At 33.8% G+C, this 26607-nt stretch overlaps 2 protein-coding genes across 3 annotated transcripts; one reads left to right on the forward strand and one right to left on the reverse strand.

The window, feature by feature from the left end:
- Positions 1-309: 309 nt before the first annotated feature.
- On the forward strand, positions 310-9255 carry LOC132730657 (patched domain-containing protein 3-like). Its single transcript, XM_060716632.1, has 9 exons — positions 310-462; positions 3084-3274; positions 3569-3795; positions 4274-4430; positions 5435-5547; positions 5996-6174; positions 6695-6843; positions 7195-7395; positions 7705-9255. The coding sequence occupies exons 2-9, from the start codon at positions 3085-3087 to the stop codon at positions 9135-9137; spliced, it is 2649 nt and encodes an 882-aa protein (XP_060572615.1). The 5' UTR covers positions 310-462; position 3084; the 3' UTR covers positions 9138-9255.
- An 864-nt stretch (positions 9256-10119) lies between these two features.
- Positions 10120-26310, reverse strand: LOC132730658 (divergent protein kinase domain 2A-like). 2 transcript variants are annotated; one of them, XM_060716633.1, is made up of 5 exons: positions 25872-26310; positions 14845-15817; positions 14386-14508; positions 13174-13351; positions 10120-11310 (listed from the first exon to the last, which is right to left on the reverse strand). In XM_060716633.1, exons 2-5 carry the CDS (start codon positions 15502-15504, stop codon positions 10970-10972), a joined length of 1302 nt encoding a protein of 433 aa, XP_060572616.1. In that variant the 5' UTR covers positions 15505-15817; positions 25872-26310; the 3' UTR covers positions 10120-10969. The 2 variants fall into 2 exon arrangements, with proteins under 2 accessions (XP_060572616.1, XP_060572617.1); XM_060716634.1 differs by lacking the exon at positions 25872-26310 and adding an exon at positions 17850-17926.
- Positions 26311-26607: the final 297 nt, after the last annotated feature.

Consider the following 26607-nt stretch of genomic DNA (forward strand, 5'->3'; position numbering starts at 1 on the left):
TGGTAATTGACCAATGAGGATCTTTTTTGAAACTATAAAAGTACACTGAAAATAAAAATCCTATTAAGAAATTTAAGTACAAGCATTTCTGGGGCAGTATGGACCTTTAAGGATGAGCATACTATATCTTTAATTTGGATGCATAATACATATAGGTGAAATCAAGATAAGTAACTCCCGTTGACCTCTTGCAATACTATATTCTGTGTACTTTTCACGTTAATTAAGCTGTTAATAGAGGTATATAAATGTAAAACCTGCTATTTACCTGTCAAATACTTGACAAGTAACGCGTCACATGATATATGTAAATTTAGACATGTCAGGTGACTAACGTAACGTAACAACGTAACGTGTTTCTGCTTCATGTTTGACAGTGTATGCAGTCTGAGCTTCAGAAGTTGATAAATTTTAGAGTGCTATATGCTACTGAGTGAATGGAAATAATTCATACATTATCAGGTATTTACGTATGTTTAGAATTATATTGAATTGGTATTGGTATTTTTGTTATAAAGAAGCAAGTATTTAAAAGTTTTAGGAATAGCAGAAATACATTGTCATTTTAAACGTATGGACTAAGGAACAGGTACGTGATGCAATATATTGAAGATAAGCATCTAAAGTTTTTATATTCTCCAATGCGTATGCGATAACAGTTTATTGTTTGTTTGTTTGTTTGTTTGTTCTTTTTATTTTGGTGGTATTGTGGGGTTGGAGGTAGAGGCGAAATGCGAAATGCATAGAAAAAATGAACTGAAAGCACACGATGTTGATATAGAAAAAAGTATATTATGCATGTAACTTTTTCAAATAAATCCGAAATTACCTCCTTTAGGAAAGTGGCAGTTAACATTTCGTAATATTTTTGTTTTCATATTTTTTCTTTATCTTTGTCTGAAACGCCACATTTTCACCTATAAAAAGTATAAATAAACATTCTGTTAAAGATATCATAGAAAAGAAAAGTAGGGTTCAAAAGTGATATGAATTTGTGATACAATATCAAAATTTGTATATAATTGAATTTTAGCTTAGTGTATCATAAATTATCGTTCCGAAAATGATAATTAAATACTGTTCTACAAACTTTTACTTACGTGTACACTTACAAATATACATATGCAGGCAGTATGTAATGTAAAACACGAGAACGTTAAAAAGGCACGATTTGATACCGCAATCCACTTGATCTGAAATATTCATTTTGCTTTTACCGAAATCCAACAATGTAGTTAAGCGCCATAAGCCTGTTAAGTTGTCATATTGGTACATTTACCTACTTGTATATTGACATGTAACTGTGTGGATATAAATCACCTTGTCTCGTTTGTTTGATGTTCACCTTGACCTGATGCTCCTCAATCAATCACTTATGCATATAATAAACAGAAATAAAATACATTGCATATTACCATACATCAACGTTGACGTGTCACGTGTCTTTATAAATTGTGGTGGTCACGAGGATGTTTGTGTTTAAATGAGCGCGCCACGTGAATTTTATAATGAATTATTTAATTAAAACGAACGAAACAAAATGCCATTTATTTGCATTTATTTAGGAAGTCTACAATTGTGTTATAAGACAATAAGCATTGATGAGCCTTTGATGAAAAATAAATGTCTTATCACAGTTTGTTTCCTTAGACTAGTATTTTCATTCTGTTTTATGGCAGAAAATAACGGCATTGCATTTGCAGCCTTACTAAAACCGGCTCTTTCACGTTTGGTGATATCTCGATCTGCATAAATCAGAGCCCTCGACACTTCTGCTGTAGAGCCGTCATCCAAAACAAATCTGAAGAAGCTAAACGCAGTTTCTGAAAAATATCCATTTTAAAAGGAATATGCTTTTTTCCAAAATCGAATGCTGCTATGCCACGTAGAACATTTTTCTCACATCGTTTCTGGTGTTTTGGTCTAGGGCTCTATAAGGGATTTGTATTTGAATTTATTTATACTCGGCGCCGGAATAACTATATGTCCTATATATCATCCTTGCCGGTCCACTATGGAAGTCTCATCGGGGACGTCTTTGTCAAGCTGAATCTTCCTGGTAGCCCATTCTTTGTTCGTTGGTGGTAGAGGAGACGACAATACTGTCAAGGCATCATGTTCCTGACTGACGATAACAAAAACTGCTCTCATTAGCGCCAACCCTCCAGAGTTAGTCACGACAGGTCAACCAGTCACCTCTGGTACTTAAGATGACTTGACCTTGACCTGCCGTGTGCCTTCTCCGCAACGTGCACGCCTCTGGGGGGAATGGAGAAGTCTATAAGGAAAGTGTCGATGGCTCTTATTTAAACAGATCACCAAAATGTGAAAGAGCCAGCATGTAGTAATGGCGACTTAAGTTTTGTCTCATTTAGGAGACATCCGACACTTCTATTTAGCATCCAATAACCATTCTTTTGGACTATAATTCCAAGACTAACAATTTCTGACCTATGATATGTCAAGTATTTTGAATCAGTTTAAAATAAAGTTAAAAAAACAAACAAGAATTTGTATCTGTTTCAGAAATGGTATGAAATACTTATAATTTCGGACTTGACTTTGGAATTTGTATCCATGCTTTTGACCGTAATCAATGTGCCAGCAAATAAAATATTCGTTTAAATTAAACAATGAAAGAAAAAATCATTTGAAGGATGATAATATCATCAAAACTAGAGGGTCACTTAACAGTTTATAAAACCCTTTAAAATGAAAATAAATAATTGTGAATGTACTGGACATAATAAGTTATTCAATCCTAAACATATTTTCATTGAAAGTCAGGAATCATGTCGAATCTTATGTACTTATCATACAGCAAATGCTCAATACTTTTTTCAAATGTGTACGGCATGTTTTCCAACAATGATTTCGCTTTCTGTTCTTTAATCGAATTATTTAAAGCCAGACAAAGTACATTTTGTATATTACTGTTTCTATGTATTTTAACTCAATGAATCAGGAAAGACCCTCCGCCAAAATTTAAAATACATTTAGTTTATCATGATATTTTTTAGTTTAAAGTATAGGTAAATATTTACTCATGGTGATATTTTTTTTTTTTTTCATTTTAATTTCAGAATGAGATTAAATGGACTGTACGAATGTGTTGAACGAAAGATTGGCGGCGCGTTTGCGCGTTACGGAAGATTCGTTGCTGCGCATGCGTGGAAAATCATCATAGTTGCCATCATTGTCAATGGAGCGCTTGGTGTCGGAATGATGAGACTGAAATCAAACATTGAAGCTGAAAATGTATATTTACCTCAAGGTGTGTATGCCGAAAGAATATGTCATTTATTGCCTTGTATCATATAATTATCAGATATAAGCCTATATACATGTATTTTGCCTAATTTAAGTAGCATATCGTACTGCTGGTTAATTTTGTTTGAAAAGAAACTTAAATGTTGATACATTTATATTACGTTTTCATGTTTATAAGGATTTTTTGCTATTTCAACTGCACAAAGACACAGTTGCATGAAAGATGTATTAAAAACTACATCTATCGTAACGTTACTATGTATAGATTTAAGAATTATCAAAATTTACATGTCTAAAGGAACCCAAGCCCGTCACGATGTACAGAGAATGAAGAGAATGTATCCCGACCTCAGCGGATCGAACTTCAACTCCCTGCAGCTGTTGCAAGATGGGGCATGGGCCAAGGTTATAATAAAATCTAACTATGGTAACCTGATGAACAGAACAGTGCTGGAAGAAATACGTGAACTGAATAATGCTATACAGAACATTACAGCAATTGGCAAGGATGGAACGCGTATCAAGGTATCAAAGAATAAGTATACTTCGGGAATCTTCGTGTTTTTTCGGTAAATCACAAAATCACAAAATAATTTTGCTGCCAGTTAAATTGTAAGTGATAAAGGCAAAATTACAATAACAGATGAGTATTTTACTGTATTTTTTTCAGTAGCAGGGTCTTCAGATTTTGTCTTGTTGTCTTAAAACATTATTAATTTCTGTTCACTGAAGATATTACAGATTAAACGAGCCGCGTCACGACAAAACCAACATTATGGGTTTGCGACCAGCATGGATCCAGATCAGCCTGCGCAATCCGCGCAGTCTGATCAGGATCCATGCTGTTCGCTTACAAATCCTTAACAAGTAGAGAAACTGACAGCAAACAGCATGGATCCTGATTAGACTGCGCGGATGCGCAGGCTGGTCTGGACCATGCTGGTTGCAAACCCATTATGTTTGTTTTTTCGTGACGCGACTCATTTTAATCTCACTTTTACAGTATTCCGACATATGCGCTAAAGTAAACGACCGTTGTGATGTTGATGGAGAACTGTTTTGGGACCCGGAATTTCTGGCCGCCGTCGACACAAACAAGATTACATATCCCAGGTTTACAACACCGACTGGAACCACTAACTATAAATCCGATATAGGAGGTTTGTAATCATGTATAGCATATTAAAAAATAAAGATTCATGCTAATTTTCCTGAAAATTTTAAAATGTATTTAAAAGTAAAATATTGTGAATCGAACAAAGAAAATAATTTACACATTGCACACATCACTTGCATCGACGTAAGGTCAAAATAAGAAGAAAAAAAACAGCCCTTACTTCGTTAGAAGCGCGGCAGAAATATGGTGATAAATACTGCAAAATCAGGCCTTTATCGTATATAGCATGTAAATTATTAATTGAATCTTTTTAATTTTCTTAAAATCTTTGTACATTTTTCTGAAATTTATTTTTGTTGAAATATTTTGGCTCATCTAGGGCCATGTAGCATTAATGTTTCATTGGATGATATGTTTTTCAAGCTCTGATAGGAAGACTACATTTAAAAGGCAGTATTACAGTAAAGCCTCACCCAAACAGCCCGGTTTGGCTCTCTATATGAATTTATATTGTTTGAAACATCGGGATCATTGCTTGATCAACCCACCTTTCCCTTTAAAATCGAGTCATGATAGCTCAACGGGTAAGGGGACATTTTCTTGTAATCTCTGCCAACCAATGATTTGTGAGTTCGAATCCAAGATGGAGTGTCTGTGTTGTTGTTCAGTAAATTAAAGACTATGGCTCTGAGCACTTATAAACAACTCCCAGCTCCTTCCGCTTCTTCATTTGAATAGTGTGGCGCACCGACACAGTTTACGTTATATGGCGCCGAAACAAGAATAATATTATGAGTTTTGCTAACCCCGGGTGATACAAGCTTAAAGTAACACCAAGGAGACAAAACCACCTCACCTGCTGGTGATAATAGATGCATAGACTTCCAGTAATTCAAACTCATTCAGTGGTCTTTAGTCGCTTGGTTAAACCCATTAAGTCGCCTCTTACAATCACGCAGGGTTAAATGGTGGCTGCAATTCTGATTCCCCAAACCGAAAAGGCAACACCTCAGGCCTTAATTTCAGTTATCTTATCTTCTACACCAGGTACGATAGTGACAGACGACAATGAGAATTACCTGCTTAGTGCTGAATTCATCAATCTTGACTACATCATCAGAACTGACAATGATAAATACACTAAACTTGCTGAAATTTGGGTAAATATATATTTGTATTTTCAATTTTAAACTTCCGCCGCGTCTGTCGAATACTGATTATCTAAGGGAAGCTATCTTAAGCTTACTCGCATGAACTTTGTTATAAAACTTTAATATCAGTTAAGACTTCTTAAAGATTTTTTTTTCTTAGAATTCAATGCATTAATATTTAAGATTGGAAATATGCTGCGATATTAATTTGTGCTAACCCAACTTAAGATTACAATATAGTCAATTTCAATCATATAGCATTCAGAAATGTTTAATAAGTTTTTAAACATTGTATTATCTGTATAACATGATAACAGATTATTCCTATAACTTTCTATCGAATTTCTGGCTCAGTTACAAATGAGCATTTCTAGCTTTATGAAACTTGTACATACATGTATGTAGCCATAGTTAAAAAACTGTAAAAATGTTTTTATTTTGATTATTTCTGTTAAAGGTGGATGATTTTAAGGCGTATATGGAGACCTTCCAGTCGGATAATTTTGATATTGCCTACTCACATTTTAATTCAATGGACGAGGAATTGGACAGGAACATTAAGGGAGATATTACACTGTTTTCTATCACAATGACCTTAATGATAACATACGCATGCGTGGCGACCTTATCATCCAGGTTGGTTTGTTATCTAGTCACATTATTTTAGTTATTGTATGGCAACAAAAACAAGCGATGTTTTATTCCACTTAGCAACATTCTGTGCCCGGCGTTTCTTCTAGAAACATACTACGGCAAATTGGGCAAGTGCCTGGCATTTATGGCGCCAAGTATATTTGTATTCAAAAGGCTATACCCAAATATGCCCAAACCTCATTGAGTGATGTAAGGACTGGGTTGCGAAATCCAAGTAGTATGAAGAAAATACCACCTGTCAAGACTGGTCTTGTCATTTGAAAAAAAAAACTGTCAACATAAATCTTTTTTCTGCTTTTCTTTAAGATGATTTTATAATTTTGAAAACGTTTTCCTGGATTACTACGACAATGTTCTTGATATGCGCATCCCAACAAGAGTACATGTAAATAATTATAATGTTGAAAATAAACATAACGTTTCTGTGTTTTTATTGTTTAAAGAATATACTAGTATGCTTTTAATTGACAAAAATAATCGTGTATATGTATTTGTTTTGTAGAATTACAGACCAAGTTGGTCAAAGAATGTGGCTAGGTTTTGGGGGCGTTTTAACTGCTGGACTAGCTATTGTGTCCAGTTTTGGTCTTTGTGCTGCTGTTGGTGTGCATTTTGTTAGCATTGTTGGTGTTATACCTTTTCTGATCATGGGTAAGTTATTAACATATCGATTATACACCACATACGATTTATAATTACATAAACAATAACACGATAATAATAGATTCTATTTTTATTCGGAACGTTTTGCCATTTTACGTTTTTTTCTTAATGGTTATAAGCCCTAATATTGTCAAGAATGAAGCTCAATCTGTTCTGAATGAAACATTTGATATGGAATTAAACAAAATGTTTAAAACTTTTAACTTTATAGATCAAAAGTTATATGTATGACATGTGCTCATTTTCAACAGTAGACCACATCATTTTAACTGTTTTTGGAAAATATCTGCATCTAAATTATTTAATGGAAACTTATTGTTTTTTATTCATCGTAATCAGGTATTGGAATCGACGATATGTTTATTTTATTGTCTGGATTATCTGGCGCTCAGATCCACAAAACCGTTGAAGACAAAATGGCGGCCACGATGAGAGCTTCCGGTGTAGGGATCACAATAACCTCCCTTACTGACCTTATTGCATTTATGGCGGGAGCAGCTTCGAATTTCATCGCTGTGAGAAACTTCTGTATTTATACAGGTACATAATTATCAATATTAAAAGATTTGACAATATAGAAGAAATAAAGTAAAAGGATAAATTACAAAGATTTGAAAATGCATAAGAAATATAGTAAAAAACACACATTCTGTGATAATCTTATATTCGTAGATACTTATTATATGCGTCTTGAAAATCTTAATGTAAGTACCACATCAAGTCTATAACTATATGCTAGGACCACAGCGACAGCGATTTCTTGAATAAACTATACTGTGCTACTTGTCAGAAAATATGTGAGACAACAGTTTGTTATTTATTCTTACCAGTTTTATCTTTATGTTTTAGGTGCAGCTGTCATTTTCTGCTATCTGAATAACGTGACATTCTTTGCGGCGTGTATGGCAATAAATGAACGCCGGGTTCAAGACAACCGCCATTATGGATCATGTAGGAGAATCAAAACTAAAGAGGAATTAAAAGAGGAAGGACAATCGGACAGATACATCATGTGTTGTGGTGGAAGACCGCCAACCAACCGTGATGAGGCCGAGAGTTTCGTCGACAAACTTCCTCGGTGGATTATACCGAAAATTGTTCTGAAAACGCCATTTAAGATCGGAATTATTGTGCTATTTATGGCGTACCTCGCGGCTTCCATATACGGGTGTATCAATTTAAAGCAAGGACTTATTTTTACACAGTTAGTGGCTGAAGATTCATATTATTTTAAGTTTGCCGACTGGAAAGAGCAATACTTCACTCGTCAAACACCGGTTTCTTTTGTAGTAACGAAAACGTACAAATACTCTGATCCCGATACGCATGCGCTGATAGAGGATCTGATTATAAATGCACAATCAAATAGTTACTTCGATAACACATTCGAGGTAAACTGGCTAAAAACGTATAAAGCTACATCGTATTATGAAGACAGCAGTGAAAAGGAATTCATTGCAGGATTTTTACGTTTTATACAGGATACGAAATATGCCTTATTCGAAAATGACGTAATTGTAGACAGGACCCAATCAAAAATCGTTACGTCACGCGTATACGTCATGTCCGATGATATGGTTGACAGCCAAGCAGAGGGAAATATGATGTTAAAATCAAGAGAGATTGCAAACGCTGCAGAAATAGAATGTTTTGCCTTTTCTCCGTACTTTGTACCTTATGAGCAGTATGTAGCTATATTGGGTCAAACACTAAAGACTGTCGGTATAGCTCTTGCAGCTGTTTTTGTGGTCACGTGTATCTTTATGCCACATCCGGTGCTGATTGTCTTCGTGACTGTCGCTGTTGCAATGATTATGACCGGTGTATTTGGATTCTTGATTTATCTTGACGTGGCTTTAAGTTCAATTACAATGATCCACTTGATAATGAGTATAGGATTTTCTATTGACTTTACAGCACATATATGTCACGGTTATATGATCTCAGACGGGAAATCACGAGATTTAAGAGTCAAACAAGCGATTGACAAAACTGGAGCTCCAATTTTTCACGGAGCAATTTCATCAATCCTTGGAATCATTGTGTTGGTTGGTGCAAAATCTTATATTTTTAGAACATTCGCTGCGGTCATGTCATTTGTCTTACTGTTTGGTATTGCGCATGCGCTATTACTACTTCCTGTTATTTTATCATGGCTTGGACCTGGTCGATTAAACGCCACTGAAGACAGTGAGAATACTGAGATTGGCACCAGTGAAAGTAAAGGTGCCGACCTTGTGAAAATGACAAATGGTAAATATTCATTTGATAAACAGGCTTGAAATACAGAATCAGATTGAAAATAATTTCAAAATAAATTTTCAATATATTTTAAGCGCGATTTATTACATATATACATGATTTTTTTATAAATAAATTTATTGTTGAACATTTTGTTTTGTTAACTATTCAATATAATATTAATATATGCGGCTTTATCCCAGATGTGAGCAATCTTTTGTCACAAGTTTTACAGCGACCTCTCTGCTTTAATGTTACAACTTAGAGTGGTGTTTGGTTCTACATATCTTTTATGTCAGTCAGCCAATGCTATTAAGCTCATTCGCCCCTAAAATAACGGAGGATTTTTCATGGTGAGACATTATTGTCAAATAATAAACACAAATGGATACATTTAAAATGCATGTACATTTTATATACCATTATCATCAAAGCATATAGTGGTCTAAAACCAACCAGTAATAGGGGTATGAACGTATTTGTTAGTAGGATGACTTGCGAAACAATCTTTCAATGGTTCGAGTGTCAAATAGATTGTTCCCATCTTTATTCTTGATAAGATAGCATTGCGAATTTTTATATAATTTATCTAACATATAGTCGTAATCAAGGTGATCAACACACACGACATAAAAAGATTTTATTTGGTATTAAAGATCAAGGAGCGTAAAATAAGAAGTTATATGCCATTTACGTGAGCATACTAAATTATTGTTTGAGATGTCATATTACTGCTTACGTATATTCTTAGTTCTAAACTTTATCTTACTGCATCCAACAGTTCGATACAGTCAAACATATGTTAAAGACCATCTACGAACAAAAACCACTCAGTAAATAAAGGTCACTTAATGAAACTCATTCATATCTACAAAGAACTATGTAACCTCCAAATAAAGTTCATTTGTCTATAAAGGCCCTGTTTGCTCTCTCCCATGGGCGACCTTTGTTCACAGTTTTGACTGAACTTGGAAATATATGTTATAAATGCATGCTTCTGGAAATGGTGATATACGATTCACATTTGTGTTTATCAATTTTATTTTGTTTGAATAAGGCATCAGATATCTTCCATTGTAGTAACGCTTTTCATAGAGAAGTTTGCCATTAATCACAAATTTAAAGTATTTAATCGTTTTCCATTTCGATAAATATAAAGTATGACATACATATTTACTGGTCAATTATTACAAAATAGACAAGCAAGCACATTTACAAAATATTAAACGTAGAAAACAATACATAATTTTATCACAGTGTATGTACGTCGTCATTTGCATAAAGCCAATCGATTTATGCAATAGAGGGCGAGTTCTCGCCAGAAATGTAATTAATTATCTCTACCGAGAGCCCATACATTTTCGGCTTACTTCGGCACTTTCCGAGATATGTTATATAATTGAAAAGCTTCTAGATGACAAGACTCTTTAGACTCCTCCTAGTCTTACAAACGCTGAAACATCCTCGAAAGTTAAGATAATTGCATATACATGCCAATTTTACGAGGTCAATTTCTTTTAACATATTTTTTCCTGTAATCACAATTAATGTTATATAAATTATCAATTCTGTCTCATTGTTTTTTCTGATAGTGCTTCGCAACATAGCACCACAAACATTATATATTTACCGAGATACTTGTCAGTAAGACACAAAAAGGGGGCCGTCAAACTGACTAAAATGCAAAAAGAGCATAAATGCGAACAATATCCTGTTAAGGAATGCCCGGATGTCAACTCAGCGTATGTCATTGAAGATCATTCATTCCAATGAATCTTTCCGGTGCAAGGAGTACAATTTCGAATACCTTCGGGCTTTTGATTTTTTAACGGATGACATGGAAGTAACAATATCAAATAATTTGTTGGGTCTATCATAACCTTCTTATGTTATCTAATGCTTCAAGTATTTTATGTACGACCTGTATCCGACCCCTTTGTCTTTTCGGGGAAACACATTCATTGAGTAAATATTCAAGGTCCCATTCCTCGTTGACATTTTGCGGAATATCGTGAAGCAGTCCATTTTTCAAACTTTGACCTTTATTATTATAGTGTCTTGTCAGTATATACCGGCAGATGGCGTAATAGTTATGATCTGAAGTCATGTGACTACATAAATTAACTTCGGAAAAGGAATGGCATGATTTAAAACTTTTTCCTGGACAGTCGACAAAAACACTTTCATGGACATCTTGCCATCCCGGAAGTTTAGCTGAAATAAGATTAAATAACGTGTTCAAATTTCATGGTTTCCAAGTCACCGTTTTTAGTAAGTTTGAATAATTTACCATAACTGTTTTACACTTTCGGCTTACATATTTCGTCTTCAGCAAATATCGAACTTTCCTAATTTAAGAAAGACCACAAGATTATATGCATTTCAAGTAAAGGGAAAGCAAATGGCTTAGACATTTCTTAGATTTCAATGCTGGCTTTACAGTGTTGCAAAATCTAAATAAATCGATTGATACAAAAACGCTATTGAAATGGGGATATTAGTATCTCTAAAATAAGTAAGAAGTTTTTTTATATCAAACAGGAGCTCCGTCAGCCGAAGCAATTTAAGTCCGAGGTATACGCTGTAAAATAAATGCAAACAATTGAAAAAATAAATATATATAAAGTAAACAACCAGATCAAGTTATTGATCAGACAAATTACTTCTCATGTTATTGAGCGAACATGGATTTCCCACTTAATTTCACTGTGACCTTCACATTTGTTCTAATTAACTTAAAATCAGAAGTGGTCACCTACTGACCATTGGTTATATCCCTACCATGTTTCACCAACTAGACGTATTTCTGCTCAAGAAGATATCGAGCGGCCATTGAGCGGCCATTGATATTCAACTAAGCGTAACAGTGGCATTGACCTTTGATCTACTGACATTAGGATCTACATGAACGTCCTCCTTAATAATTATGATTTATCACTGAAAATGTTCAAGCTTTTTGGCGCACATCGATATGGCGGACAGATGGACACATATTTTTGGACTTTTATTTCTATATCTATATGTTGTATTCTTCTAATTTACCATTAAAACTGGTGGTTAATGTGGTTTTCTTCTTTCACTTAAATTGTGGACGGAATAAAGCTCGTAAACAATTGGATTTGGCCCAGACCGACAGATAGATGGAATGACGTATAAACCCAATACCAAAATACGACAGCGGTTACCTTAGGGCGTATATACAAATAAATAAGTATCATTACAAAGGTTTTTGTATTTTCTAATCGCAAGATCAGTAAATACATAGCTAACATCCACGGTCTAACACAAAATTTCCTAACTGACCTAACAACGCAAATTAGTTCTCACTCAAAAACTGCTTAAAAACCAGCAATTTAAAAGACAAAATAAAGTGCATTGAAAGTTCAGATTAGTCAATAGAAATATGAGGTTACAATCACAAATTTGCGGATGAATATCATTTTAATCAATGAAAATGCTATTTTTAGCTATGTCGATTACTGAATACTCCAAGGTACACAAATAAATCTGACTGCCGAGTAGTGGAATATATACATGTCAGACTGTTTTGGCGAGAAGATTTTCGCTAAATTATTTTTATCAGTGTTAAACAGGTTTATCGTGAACAAAATAACTCGAAATTGATAAGGATTACAAACACGAAATGGAAATTCTCAATTTAGAATTACAATGTATTTGTTTTTATTCAGACTACATATTACGTATTACTTCACCTGGTGCAGGGGTATCGCGCTCGTATCGCGCTCGTTTAGGGTGTGAGAGGCCTAAGGTTCAAATCCTAGTCGAGGCAACTATTTTTTTAGTGTCCTTTTTAAGGAAGTAGCCACGATATGCAAGGGTAAAGTGTGGCTGTCATAATAAATGATTTTTGATGCAACTCCATATGTATCAATCTCAAACTGTTATAGAAAAAAAATCTTAACGCAGTCGCTGCGTAAGATGAATTATAGTATATAAAAATAAACTTATATATAGGAAAATACATACAGATAGTCAGTATGATTTAGATTGCAAAGATCAGAAAAGAGCTTGCAGCCCTTTGATTTACTATGCATTTGTTAAATTTTAAACTGTTACCGGATTTGACGGCTAATTTATCTACGACTAGTACGTCTTCCAGATCTATCAACGTCACTTTGCCGTCATCATTCACCGCGAAGTTATCATCGGTGACGTCAGTGAGATAAAGGGCAAAGTCAGCCTTGTTATTTGTGAGCACATCTGCTATCTTTACCAGCTTGTAAGCTATATCTGCCTGAAAAGAAGAAATTTCAAATAATATTTTGGTCACATACTTGCATTAGTTTCGAATAATATTACTTTGTAGACTACTGCAGCGTACCTGAGCTTGAAAGTTATATTCTCGAGCCTTTCGTGGTTCCCAAAGAGAACGTTCGAGTATATTCATGACAGAAACGTTGGCACGTTTTATTACGTCATTTAGATGACGTCTGTAAACCTCTAAACATTAAGTAAACTATTTGGTTATAGTTGATTATAGTTAAACAAATTTCCATTAGCTTTCTTTAATCACCATATATCAAGATATTAATACATATAATATTTATTGCGTTATCCGCAGGCACTTCGGGCCTGATTCAAAATCCTAACATCAATGGCATTCGAATGCACGCCTTTAAAAATAAATAAACAAATTCCATTGGTAAACACTTATCATACAAATCATAACAAATTACGCTAGTTCTTTAAAAAAAATCATGATATATCATAAATTATTATGTTTTGACGTTCATTGCATTATTTTGACTTGGCGACGGGCTTTGAGCCACGCATACAAAAAACGTGCAACAACGGCAAGTGATTTTCATAGTTTTCATCTTCATATGTATAGCTGTGTGTGCTGTTCTTTTTATGCAAGAGTGTCATTCAAATGTTTTCTTTACATTCATGATAACTTTACTCTTGTATGTGCATTGTGGACGTTAGTTCATTTTGAAAATTAATTTTCTACGTCAAAACAAATGATTACACCCAGTGAAAAACTTTCTCCTTTGTGATACCAACTAAATAAATATACATTTGAGCCGTGTCACGACAAAACCAACATAATGGGTTTGCGAGCAGCATGGATCCAGACCAGCATGCGCATCCGCGCAGTCTGATCAGGGCTCATGCTGTTCGCTTACGAACTCTATAACAAGTAGAGAAACTGATAGCGAACAGCATGGGTCCTAATCAGTCTGCACGGATGCGCAGGCTGATCTGGATCCATGCTTGTCGCAAACCCATTATGTTGTTTTTTTTCGTGACACGGCTCATTTGACTTACCCTCGCTGACCAATTAGCGTTATAAAATTCAGATAACGGTTTTCCTCCGTTTCCCACAGCAACGTATCGGCCACAAGCTCCAAAATACTCCGGAAAAGGCCAACCATCTGCTACCGGAAACATCTGTAAGAAAATCAAAATCAGAAAAAGTAAAACATCCGTTGAATACGTCACTTCCTGTATATTTGGATGAAGCGTGTTGATAAAGTAATCATTGTAATACCGGCAAACTTTGGATGATTATCGTAGAAATTACATGGAAAGCAATTTAACTTGTTAATATTTTCTACTTCATAATCTTTAAAATGAACTTTTCTTTTCTTTCAATATGATTGAATAAATTAATATATAGAAACATTCTCTCAATGACTTTTCTAGAGCTTTAAATTTCTAGACTTGTGGCTACAGTTGTCCACTGAGCCGCTAATGAAGTAAAAGAGTTAATAAAGTTGTACCTACCTGTAATAAGAGTGGCTCTTGATTGATGACAGCCGTTGACCAAATTTTGACCCTATCCCTTACCATCATTTCATCGTCGGATGACCTTTCCTTATATTTGCTAAACAGTTCTGATACGAGTCTTGTGGACGGACAGAAAAACATTTTGGATGACCCTCGCAGATATTTTGCGAATTTAGAATCATCTCCACTTTGTTTGACAAATGACAATCTTGAAACGGCAAGAGAAACGTCACAGTTTTCCGCCATCTTGGCTTTTGAACAAATTAAAGCGTCTAAGTCACTGAGATCATGGTGCGTTCCAAGCTTTTTAAGCACAACTTCCTGTTTACCAAGATTTTTAGTATTCAATGTTGCATGATGAATTCGTTCAGCATTAGTTCCAAAAATATCAAGAAGTCTTACTTTAGCTATGTTTGAAAGCTGAACTTGATTTTTGAGTAACGTTTGACATAGAGAATCGCCATAACAAACCGGACATTTGTTTATTTCCACAAAATTATACTGTCCCAAATAATTCTCAGTAAAAATCCAGTATAAACTTCCAGAAATGTAAAATACCAGGAAAAGGAAAAATACGAAAAGGCAAGGCAGTTTCAAACGTATAAATTTCCCAAAAGAAATCCTCATTTCAGATATTAAATTTGCTGTTACGAACATGCATGCACACCCCTTACGGACATTTTTCTCCCAAAAATGCTACAACAAGTAACAATTTCACATGCATTTGAGAGACTCCGTCTCTATATTGGTATTAAGGTTAATGGTGTTTTTTTAAGTTGATTAAATGCAACTAAGTTGATCAAATACAATTAGTAGATTAAATGTGCCTGGTTTATATCGCATGGTGTCTCTATGTGACGAGTTCGATATAGGTTCCGCACACTGACATGTCGTAAATATTGACCGGTATAGATAGAACACACTCTGGATTCTTCTCAATTCCTTCTGATTCATGTATAGTTACAGTTTTCTGGAAAAAAATTAAAATATTTAATAATTCAACAATGACAAAGTTTATATGAAAAAGGTCAGCAATTATCTCCTTTTATTTTATGCTTTTCAGTGGATTACTGATTTATCCGTGAAAATTATATTTGGTAATTTCACAGTGAAAATTATCAAAATATAATTTCACTTTTTTCAATGACGAAACTACTTTTTTAAGATTTTCCCCATGTGGTACCTCAATTTTATTTTGCTGACAATTCTGACAATGTCAGACTGTTTAAAGAAAAAGCAAAGCTGAAATAGATAAATACCTTAAACGTCAAAAGTAATAAAAAGAAGAAAACTTACTTCTATTCATTCAAATTCCAATCACCAAATTTCGTCTCTAAATTTTTTGTTTCATTTTTACAGTCTGAAAAATACATTACATCCACATGCAAACTGCTCTTGATGACATTTGGGCATATTAAAGTATCCTACGAGTAATAACTGCCGTATGCTTTATGAAAAATTGAACAGCAATGACAGCTACAGCTCGTAGAACAAGTAAACCACCCAGCGTTCCGAGCAAGTTCCAAGTCTTCCATTTTCATAGCTGCTTTTTTCATGTTTTCACATCTGTCAACACTTATTTTTTGTCTGTTTCAATCCTCAAATATGTTTTCTTTCTTTTAAAAGTGTGTATGACTAACAATTCCAAATGATATCCCTCTGAATCAAACACAATTATTTTCCTCCCGTGAAATACACAACTTTAAAAAATGGCTGCCGCTTACATTTAACAAAGCCAGGTCTAATATAAATTCGCAGTAAGTAACAGAAATATGGATGGATGGTTGGAATTTTCTCCTACACGAATTGTTTGTTTTTATTATTAAAACAAGCGATCATTCATATTTTTTAAACAAAATAAATAATATCACTGTCATTTAATGTTGATTGTCGGACTTATTTTTTAGCTCAAGACTTCTTGTTTTTAATGAGAAATTCGCACGAAATTGGGCTCTCAATGGGGAAACAGATTTTAATATTTATGTTAATATTATGGAAATTTCGTTTAAACTTGTTTTTTAGCATAAAATAAAAAGAAAATTTGTTTGTTGTGTAAGATGTAATTTTATTTCATCTCGTGAACTTTAAAAACAGTATTCTCACTCGTGGCTACGCCACTCGTGAGAATACTGTTTTTAAAACCCACTCGATGAAATAAAATTTCATCTTACACACAAACAAACAAATATCCTCTATATGTTTCACATGTAATGGTTATATTCAATACAATACAATACAATACAATACAATACAGTACAGTACTGCACTGCACCGCACTGCACTGCACTGCACTGTACTGTATTGTACTGTACTGTAATGTATTGTATTGCTAATTTTAATCAGCGTTGTGATTTGTTCTAACTAAACACAATTTAAACAAATTGTTTGTAAATTCCACAAATTAATTTTGCGCGAAATATGTGTGTTTTACAGCAAATGCACGTGTAATTTTGTTATGAACGTATTAGTTAATGGACTGTGAATATATCATCTAAGCGTGAACAAAGTAGATATGTAAGAAAACATTTGTATCATAGAAACTCGCAATAAAAATGTTATTTAAGCTAGATACTAGTAGATAGGTATGTGAAAAGTTGCGCATGACATAGAATACACAACATATGTACTGTATTATATAAGAAACACGCTTACATTATTTTATTACCCACTACTATATGCAAACATTCCATCTTAGATATTGTACAAATTACGTTCCTATAAACTGCTTGACGCATTTTTTCTATGAATAAAAATCCTTAATAACAAAACAGCTTTAAAATTTACAATTATCCACTGTAATTAAGTTTTCATTTTTAAAGTTGATACACTTATCTAAAATATTCTGTAAAATAATGTGTTGCAAAATAAGCCCCTTACATATAATATTTCATAGTTTTAGCAAGCATAGGTAATATAACATAAACTTATACATCACGAAATTCATTTCAAATCAGATTAAGTATCATGTATCAAGTAACGAAGTAACTAATAAGTTTACATACTGTGTGTATAAACTGTGTAACCATATTCCATGTTATTTATCACGCAATAACATTGCAAGCAAATTACAAAATGCACTTCTCGCAGACTCTCAGGTATGCAAGTCGCACGTGCATATACAAATGTTCTATTTATAGACCTTCGTTAATTTTGATTGGACAATACATTTTCATTGGTAATGACTGACATATCGTCAATATTGCTTTCTTCGCAAATATGGCTGATAATTCTCTTTTATTATTATTTGCTAATACACCGCATTTTTTTACATCACATACATCTATATGTCGGGGTATTAGTACCGTGGAAAGGTTACGTGAAGGCAAGAAACACGAACCTACCATGAAATAATTATTCTAAATGGCTGTTTGGTAACATTTTTCACCAAGAAATAATACAAATTATCACTTGTATAATAATGCAAAGAAAATTCTCTAATTCTGATTGGCTGAAACACCTTGTGAACTATGCCGTGTATTTATATATGTTTTATTATTTTTAACTGGTCACCAATAACACTTTGTATTGTACAAGTTACTTTACCTCAGTCAGGCTATATTTGACAAACATATCAGAATGATTAAAGAAGAAAAAAACACACATACACACATACGATGTGTGACACATACAGATAAATAATCAACTTTTGAAAAACTCCAAAAAAAAACTCATGACATAATATTTCTTGTAACAATATACCAATTTGCTTGAATCCACCAGCTCAATAGTTCTAGCTTAGTTACGCATTAACTATAAACTTTCGCATTACATAACCTATTAATAAAGGCTCGAGAAGTTGCTGTCGCCCTTTCACAAAATCTGATTTCATTCCATACAGGGGCGCCGCGCTTCGGCGCGGACGCCAAAAACTTTAACAGGACTCAACGAAGATATTATTGCTGAAAGGTTAAAATTGCTGATCCTCACAGTCGTGCAAATCCAGTCAGACACAAAGGAATTTGGTCATATTTTCTCATCTATCCCGCAATTGTTTGCAGATCGATCAAAAGGTGGCACCCAGACTGTTAACAGGATATTCAGCGGAAAACGTGGGGTGCTCACACCTGTGACTGACTACCTTAAATGCATGTTTGATATTTTCTCACCAAGCTGGAAGAAACCGGTGGGTCGCTATATTACATAATTAAACAGTGTCAATGTATGGTGGCTTATTTGGAATGCCTTTGTGCGTCTAGTTGGCGCTAGCGACAACACGACAAAGCGCCAAACGGCGCGTTGTCGGACTTTCGCCTAGTCGTCCTGTCTCTAGCGCGGCACGCCTTAAGCCGCGTTGTCGTGCGGCGCGTTCTCGCGAAGTCGCCCTGTCTATTGGCTTATAAGCCAATCCTTCAAGACAACACGCCGCACGACAACGCGCCGTTTGGCGTGCCGCGCTAGAGACAGGACGCCAACGCGACGTACAAAAGCGTACCAAATCACCCACCATATCAATGTGACTGAAAACCCATACCTCAGCAACAACAGCTATAGTACGGAACGTAAAATATAGCTAAATCAGTTTAATATCACAAGTAAAAAAAATAACGAAAATCCAAAGAAATCACAGGCGTATATTTTAAATAAAAATAGAATTGGGAGCAGTCCAAGTTAATTGTTATGTCAAAGTTTAAATCCGCTGTATATATCCATGAAGCATATATCTACATGCAACATTGAACACATTAAAGACTTACAACGACGTATTTCTGTATTGTTAAAGTAAAGTATCGACATAACAATAATCGAATTAAATAAAGTGTTTAAATAATGTTAAAGGATTTATTAGGAGAGCCGTAATGACCGTAGACCGCTCATTCTGTGATTTATTGCTAAAAATTGACGTTATTCTTACATTCACAAGAAAGTAATTCGGTCACATTCAGACTTATCATTTTTTGATACCGGCGGCTTAATTTATAAAACTTTAATTGAGGTCCACTAGAAAATACAAGCCACATATCTAGAAATTGAAATATATGAGTAGATTTTTACTTTTATTTTCATGTAGCATGCAAGCGACCCAGGGGCAGGCCATTCTTTACCCCCAGAGACATTATACATCTAAGAGGTCCACCAGGAATATAACTCTGGGCATTGTAGTTTCTTTATATGTCGTTGTAAACTAAGTGGCCCGGCAAAAACCTACTTTTGGTTGAAAATTCATAATGGAGTTAAAATTATCACAACTTCGTGTGTATGACTGGTGGCATGTCTGGGGTCCGTACTCGACAGCACAACCTGCATTTGGTGCCTTAAAGGACGGATGGACCCTCACTAAACATAGAGGACAGTTCAGTATAGTATAGTGACCTCGAAAACGGAGCTTTTTATTTTACCCTAGGAGTAAGACATAAATATATATATATACAAGAAAGGTTCTTTGAATTAGATGTTCACTTTTCGATGCAACATGCCAAATTTCTAAGTGCTTTGCTAAGTAGTTTCACACAAAAAGACTTGATGGCGCTTTTCCATATGTGTCTATATAAACTAAGTGACCCCCAAGGAGGCCATTTTTGACCTCTCCCCCCACCCACACACATCCAGGGCATTGCTTTTTAAAGTGGATCACAAGGCGATGATGGGTGCAAAATAGTTAAACTTGAAGCATTAACATTACTGAGGAGAGGAAAAGATGTTTAAAGATTACATTTTATGGCCTACTTTGAATCAGACCAAAACCATTTTTATAACTCACTTGCAACATATGGTCGCGGCAGGCCTTTAATATATTTTATCGAACTTGTATCTATTATCTGATTTATGAAAGATAAAACTACTGTAAAATCGATGTTTTGTTAACGCTATTTAAGTATATGAATACCAGAATAAAATGACATATATATCGGTCGTCTGTTTACAAAACCAAATACATCTTAATTATGTCGCGACATACATATATCAAATAAATCTTATAGATTATATACACATATTAGTATAAACAAGAAAATTAAACATGATGTACTATAGTTTGTGACAAACATGCATATTTTATGCATGTAGCGCAAGCTTTCGTCATTTTCTTAAATTTTTAAGCATACATTATTCATTTGTTTGTGTGTTCGTCAGTTCGTTCGTTTGTTTGTTCGTTCGTTTGTTTGTTTGTCGTTCATCATTTACTTATTTTGTTATGCTCGTTCGTTCGTCATTCATTTATTTTATTTCATTCATTCGTTCGTTCGCTCGCTCGTACATTCATTTATTCATTCATTCATTCATTCATTCAAGTCAGTCATTATTTTATTTATTTATTTATTAAAATTTTATTTATTTATTTATTTATTTATTTATTTATTTATTTATTTATTTATTTATTTATTTATTTATTAACTTACTTACTTATTCGTTCGTTTGTTCGTTCCCAAATTATATAAACAAGAGATGAACTGGTGTCGTAACAGCTAAGCACCATTGGGAGCCTTCTTTTAACATTGATTACCAATTACGACTATGTATACAGTTACCCAAAAATTTACCTTTCATTAACATTTACAATCCCTCGTGAAAATAATTACCAGTTTTCAAAGTTATATGGTTATCCGAATTAGCACCTCGACAAGTTGCTAATAATGAACATGCCTGTGTTGACACACTGGGTGTGATCGTCACAAGAAGAATCAAAGCACTGAAAGTTCTGTGTGCGACAAGCGTAAATGTTATAGTACTCATGCAGTGGCAACGCTAAGTTTACAATTTGCCCTACCGGAAGTAAACATAATGATAAGAAATGAAGTGTAAGCTAGTGTTTTCTAACAACATTTATTATTTAAAAGCAATATAAAATTAGCTTTATAAAGTGTTGTACATAATCACTGGAAATAAAGATATATGAGCCGCGTCACGAGAAAACCAACGTAATGGGTTTGCGACCAGCATGGATCCAGACCAGTCTGCGCATCCGCACAGTCTGATCAGGATCCACGCCGTTCGCTATCTGTTACTCTACTTGTAAGCGAACAGCATGGATCTGATGACTTCCGATGCGCGTTGTTGTTCCGCAAAATTCAAGATGACTGGTGTCGTACAGCAAGCACCATTGGAGCCTTGTTACATTGTTACCAATTACGACTATTATAATTACCAAATTTACCTTCTTACATGTTAAATCCTGTGAAAATAGTTACAGTTTTCAAAGTTATATGTTATCCGAATTAGCATCGTCAAGTTGCTAATAATGAACATGCTGTGTGCACACTGGGTTGTCTACAAGAAGAACAAAGCACTGAAAGTTTCGTGTGCAAAAGCGTAAATGTTAAATACTATGCAATGGCAACGCTAAGTTTCAATTTGCCCTACGGAAGTAAAATAATGATAAGAAATATGTAAGCTAGTGTTTTACAACATTTAATTTTTAAGCATATAAATTAGTTTATAAAGTGTTGTATAATCACTTAAATAAATTATGAGCCGCGTCAAGAGAACCACGTAATGGTTGGACCAATGGATCCAGAACCGTGCTGCGCATCAGCACAGTCTGATAGGATCCACGCCGTTCGCTATCTTTACGTCTACGTAAACAACAGCATGGATCCTGATCAGACTAAATAATTATTTACAGTGAAAAAAAACGGAAACTGAAAATGTGCATCTTATTAATTTCCTCAATAATTCTTATTATTTCATTATAAGAATATAATAAAAGTTGCTTATTCTTTAATCAGGATATTGTTTTTCATGGAAAGGAAGTATACGTTCGATTTTGAAATAAGAAAATAACCTAGAAAATTAAGTTTGAATATATTACATATACAGTAAACAACAGCGACGTGAAGGTTCATTTGAAAATATATGAGCTTTGGTGAACAAAGAGGGTCAGCAGTAAAAATTCTGTTCACTAAAATTAATTATCTTTAAATACTAAGTATATTTGACAAAAATTACTATAGTTCGATTCCTCTCTCAAAACGGAAGCATTAAAAAATATATCTTACATGTATTTTGTGATTATAGTGGAATTCGTGAGAAAATATGTGCCTTAGATTCTAAAACATGAACTTTTATATTTATTAGACAGGTATGTTTCCATTTCATTTATATTTGATTCTGAAGATTTCTCTTACATAACAATTTCTATTAACGTACATAATATAGCCGGTCATTTTTATTTTGTATTTGCGAATCAGATATGGTCATATAATTTGTAATTAAAGCTATGGTTGGTTTAGAATTAAATCCTTTCATTATCTGGTTAATTAAGGGACGATTGCGTTTATGGTCATATATCATAAGCAAAAATAGCCTTCTGTCAGAGTAATATGAACGTATACTGGGAATTAAATAAATAAAGCGTTATGATAGAAAAACTGTAGTTATTACTTTAGACAAAACAATATCGCCCTTGCTTGATGATTTAGCATTTCACAACTTTATGGCAGTTTATTAAAACTATTATAGTTAGATAATTTGAAATTCACCAACAATTCGCAGGGAAATAAAATCCATCCATGTGGAATACATTATGACCAAAGATGAGGATTGCATAATTATTAAAATTTCATATTTTCAATGCACCTTCCATGAAAAGCAGCTATCGAAAATAGTCAATAACTCTTAATTTGTTTGTGATGGGTGTAATGGATGACACGTTATAAATATTGAGGGGTAGAGGAATGCAAACAGGAAAAAAATTAAAGTTTTTCATCATTATACCAAAGTGATCAGTTTAAACATCTTTTGACCGAATAGTTTTATAGCGAAACTTTCACATATTGACAGCGTTTAAAAGCTCGTTAAAATTCGGGACACTTCGTCCCTTTCCGTTTGAGAAGTAAGTCGTATGCATGCCAGGGTCAATAGAAAGAAACATACAAAAAGGAATTTATTTAAAACTTAAACGAACTTAGAATAAAATAACAAAACAGAACATTTTAAGCTAAAAAAAATTAGGCGGGTCCACAGGCCATGTTTTCGAGTTATCTGTCCTTGAATTTCATTTATTTATGTTATTCCATGTTATTTTGTGGGCATATAATTTATACAGAAGTTTTACAAAACTTTTATCACTTTAATCCTTGGTCATAATACAAAATTTCATGTAATTCCATCATGGTTAATACCAACACTTGAAAGAAGTCAGCTACTTGAAAAGAAGAAAAAATAAGACATGTTAATCTAATGAATTATCTGCTCTTGAAGAAAGCAAACTCTTCAAATTCAAGGGCAGATAACTCGAAAACGAGGTCAGTGACACCGGTTTGTTTTCTTTTTAATTTGCTTTGAATAAATGTTTTCATTATCATTCTCTAAAGAATCAATAACAGTTTAGATAAATTCTATTTTGTAGTTTCTTTTGTGTTTATGTCTTTTTTTAACAAACACTAGCATGCGGTGGCTAGATTTTCTTTACGTAAACATTTCAGTTTTGGAGTCATTACATGTGAATGCATTAAAAGTACTACTCAAACAAAATGTGTATGTGTATTTGTATTCAGCTCGGAAATAAACATGTTGGTTCGTCAAGATCTTATCAAATAATTTTAGGGTCAAAGTACAAACGAAAAGTGGAGTTTAGATGGATAATTGGATAAATGGATAAAAACATTGACCACGATTTAAGTGCCCACTTAATAATCACATTTGGCATGAGAATATGTAAAATATCAGTCATTTTTGCAATCGCCACCGGAAGCTCATGAGGGAATCGCAATCTATAAGAGTGTAAGTCGTTGCATTTTTTGTGGACAGTTCAACGAGTACAGAGATTCTTCTTTCACCGGAAGTAACCACAGCGTTCTTTTTTAAAGTAAAAAGTGGTGGCTTAACCACATAATAGGCATTGAGCTCATTTCTCTTGCCAATAATAAATAAGCAAAGAAATAATCTCCCAGCTATCATCACGAACATAATTACTATCCAGCACCTGTGGTGATGGTGGTGGTGGTGGTGGTGGCACTTTTCACAGTAAGCTACATTGAATTTACCAGAGCACAGTTCAGATCGTTCCTGGGCAGGCTGTCAAGCAGTTTACCAGTACTAGTTTCCTGCACTTTCCTTAGGAACTGAAACTTCTGTACATGCCAGGGTAGAGGTGCAGTGCGAATGACCGTAGATCAACCACAACTAAAATGACCCTACATATTAAGTTAACCAGACGACTTATACAACACCTGTTTACTATTACACGAAATTGATGGTATAAGCTAGGTTGCTGGATAGTAATTTTGTTCTTGGTGATAAACGGGAGATTATTGTATGATAATTTCACCCTTTTTGGCAACACAAATGAGTTGGTTGCACGTATTGCATATTGGTATTGCGACAATATGACCAATTTATCAAAAGCTCAATATTTGGTGTCTTTTATCATGCACTCTTTCAATGAGAAAGGGGTAAGAAGTCAATGGCGTACCCTCCTACAGGTGGTGTAAGCCGCGCTCTACACTTTTTCCAAAATAGCGTAAAATAAATATATATACATGTATAGTTTATTTGACTGCCCACAATTTCTTAAAATCCTTTGAACATATTTAATTGCTCAATAAATTTGCATACACAAAAAGTATGTACGCCCCTGGATGTAACACGTTTTAAGGTATGAGAAAAATGTGACATCCATCTGACATAATTATATAAATGCAATTTCTAAAATATATTTTATACATTTTAACATGCATTGCTGACTATTGTATGAATCACTAAACTTTAACGATTTTATATTAATGTAAAACACTAAGCAAACAAATCTAAAAAAAGAATCTTCATCGAATCAGTGTAAATATTTACGATTAAACAAGTTTTTCAACAACAAAAAACAGCAACCCGCCGTACACATTGTGTCAATATAATTATCATAAAGATCTTAAATTAATAAATTTAAACGAGTAACTAGAGACGGTAACCTGAAGTTAGTATCTGATTTTCAGTTTAAATACTACATTTTTATCTTTTTAAGATTCAAATTATCAGATCAAGATCAAGTTTGAAAAATATGAAAGAAAATAATGGAGTGTCCTGATTAATGCATATTTTTGTAAACAAACTATATTTATGTTAAAGATAATGAAGATAAAACAAAATACACATACCGAACTACTTTGTTTAAAACATCCGGGTTTTTCTGTTTGTCAAGTATGTTCACTGTCGTGATATTTTATCATACGAGTTAAATACTCATTTAATAATGTCCAAAAGCTCATCTCATCTCATCCCACATGCCATTCATGTATATAACTCCAATTAGTTCTATATTTAGTTTTTTGATCGTCATAAGTTCGTGAAACTTCGGTATATTCCGTTAGTTTCCGTGTATACACAATATTAAAAGTAGAAGCAAATAGGAAGCTGGCCTAATTCACTGTTTAACTTGCGCATATTTAATCTTATCAGCCGTGCACTACAACTCTTAAAAAGCAAATTGTTGTTGAAGAAATAAGCACTTCTATAATATCCAGTTATCTCTATATACATGTATGTATATATACGTGTATAATTAAGTAATATTTGAATCTAATTAAAATTTACATTTCTGCTTGCAATATTAACTCCTGATAATTTTTCTATAAAGATCAACATTGAAAGGAATACTATACATTTGTGTATAGATAACTGATAACTAAATTTAGATGACCTTTGTCGTTATCTATTTATGACTGGCAATGACTCAGAAGAAGAAGAATTCATAATAGTCGAGAATGAATCGATATCAAACAAAAGGTTGGGAGGGAATTGCTCTTTGTAAACAATTAGCAGAACAGATGATTTTTTTTAAAAAAAAAAAGAACAGTTTTTCATAGAGTAAACGACGAAGAGTTAAATCTTTAA

The sequence above is a fragment of the Ruditapes philippinarum genome, unplaced genomic scaffold (genome assembly GCF_026571515.1).
Source record: "Ruditapes philippinarum isolate M1 unplaced genomic scaffold, ASM2657151v2 ctg2529_1_1_1_1, whole genome shotgun sequence".
NCBI classification, from domain to species: Eukaryota; Metazoa; Mollusca; class Bivalvia; order Venerida; family Veneridae; genus Ruditapes; species Ruditapes philippinarum.

Excerpts from the sequence above, each read along its gene's own strand:
- LOC132730657 (XM_060716632.1), top strand. The coding sequence starts at position 3,085 with ATGAGATTAAATGGACTGTACGAATGTGTTGAACGAAAGATTGGCGGC. Across the intron at positions 3,796-4,273 it reads AGGATGGAACGCGTATCAAG|TATTCCGACATATGCGCTAA; the intron begins GTATCAAAGAAT and ends TCACTTTTACAG. Across the intron at positions 4,431-5,434 it reads CTATAAATCCGATATAGGAG|GTACGATAGTGACAGACGAC; the intron begins GTTTGTAATCAT and ends CTTCTACACCAG.
- LOC132730658 (XM_060716633.1), bottom strand. The coding sequence starts at position 15,504 with ATGTTCGTAACAGCAAATTTAATATCTGAAATGAGGATTTCTTTTGGG. Across the intron at positions 14,509-14,844 it reads AAGAGCCACTCTTATTACAG|ATGTTTCCGGTAGCAGATGG; the intron begins GTAGGTACAACT and ends ATTTTCTTACAG. Across the intron at positions 11,311-13,173 it reads TAAATTAGCCGTCAAATCCG|CTAAACTTCCGGGATGGCAA; the intron begins GTAACAGTTTAA and ends ATCTTATTTCAG.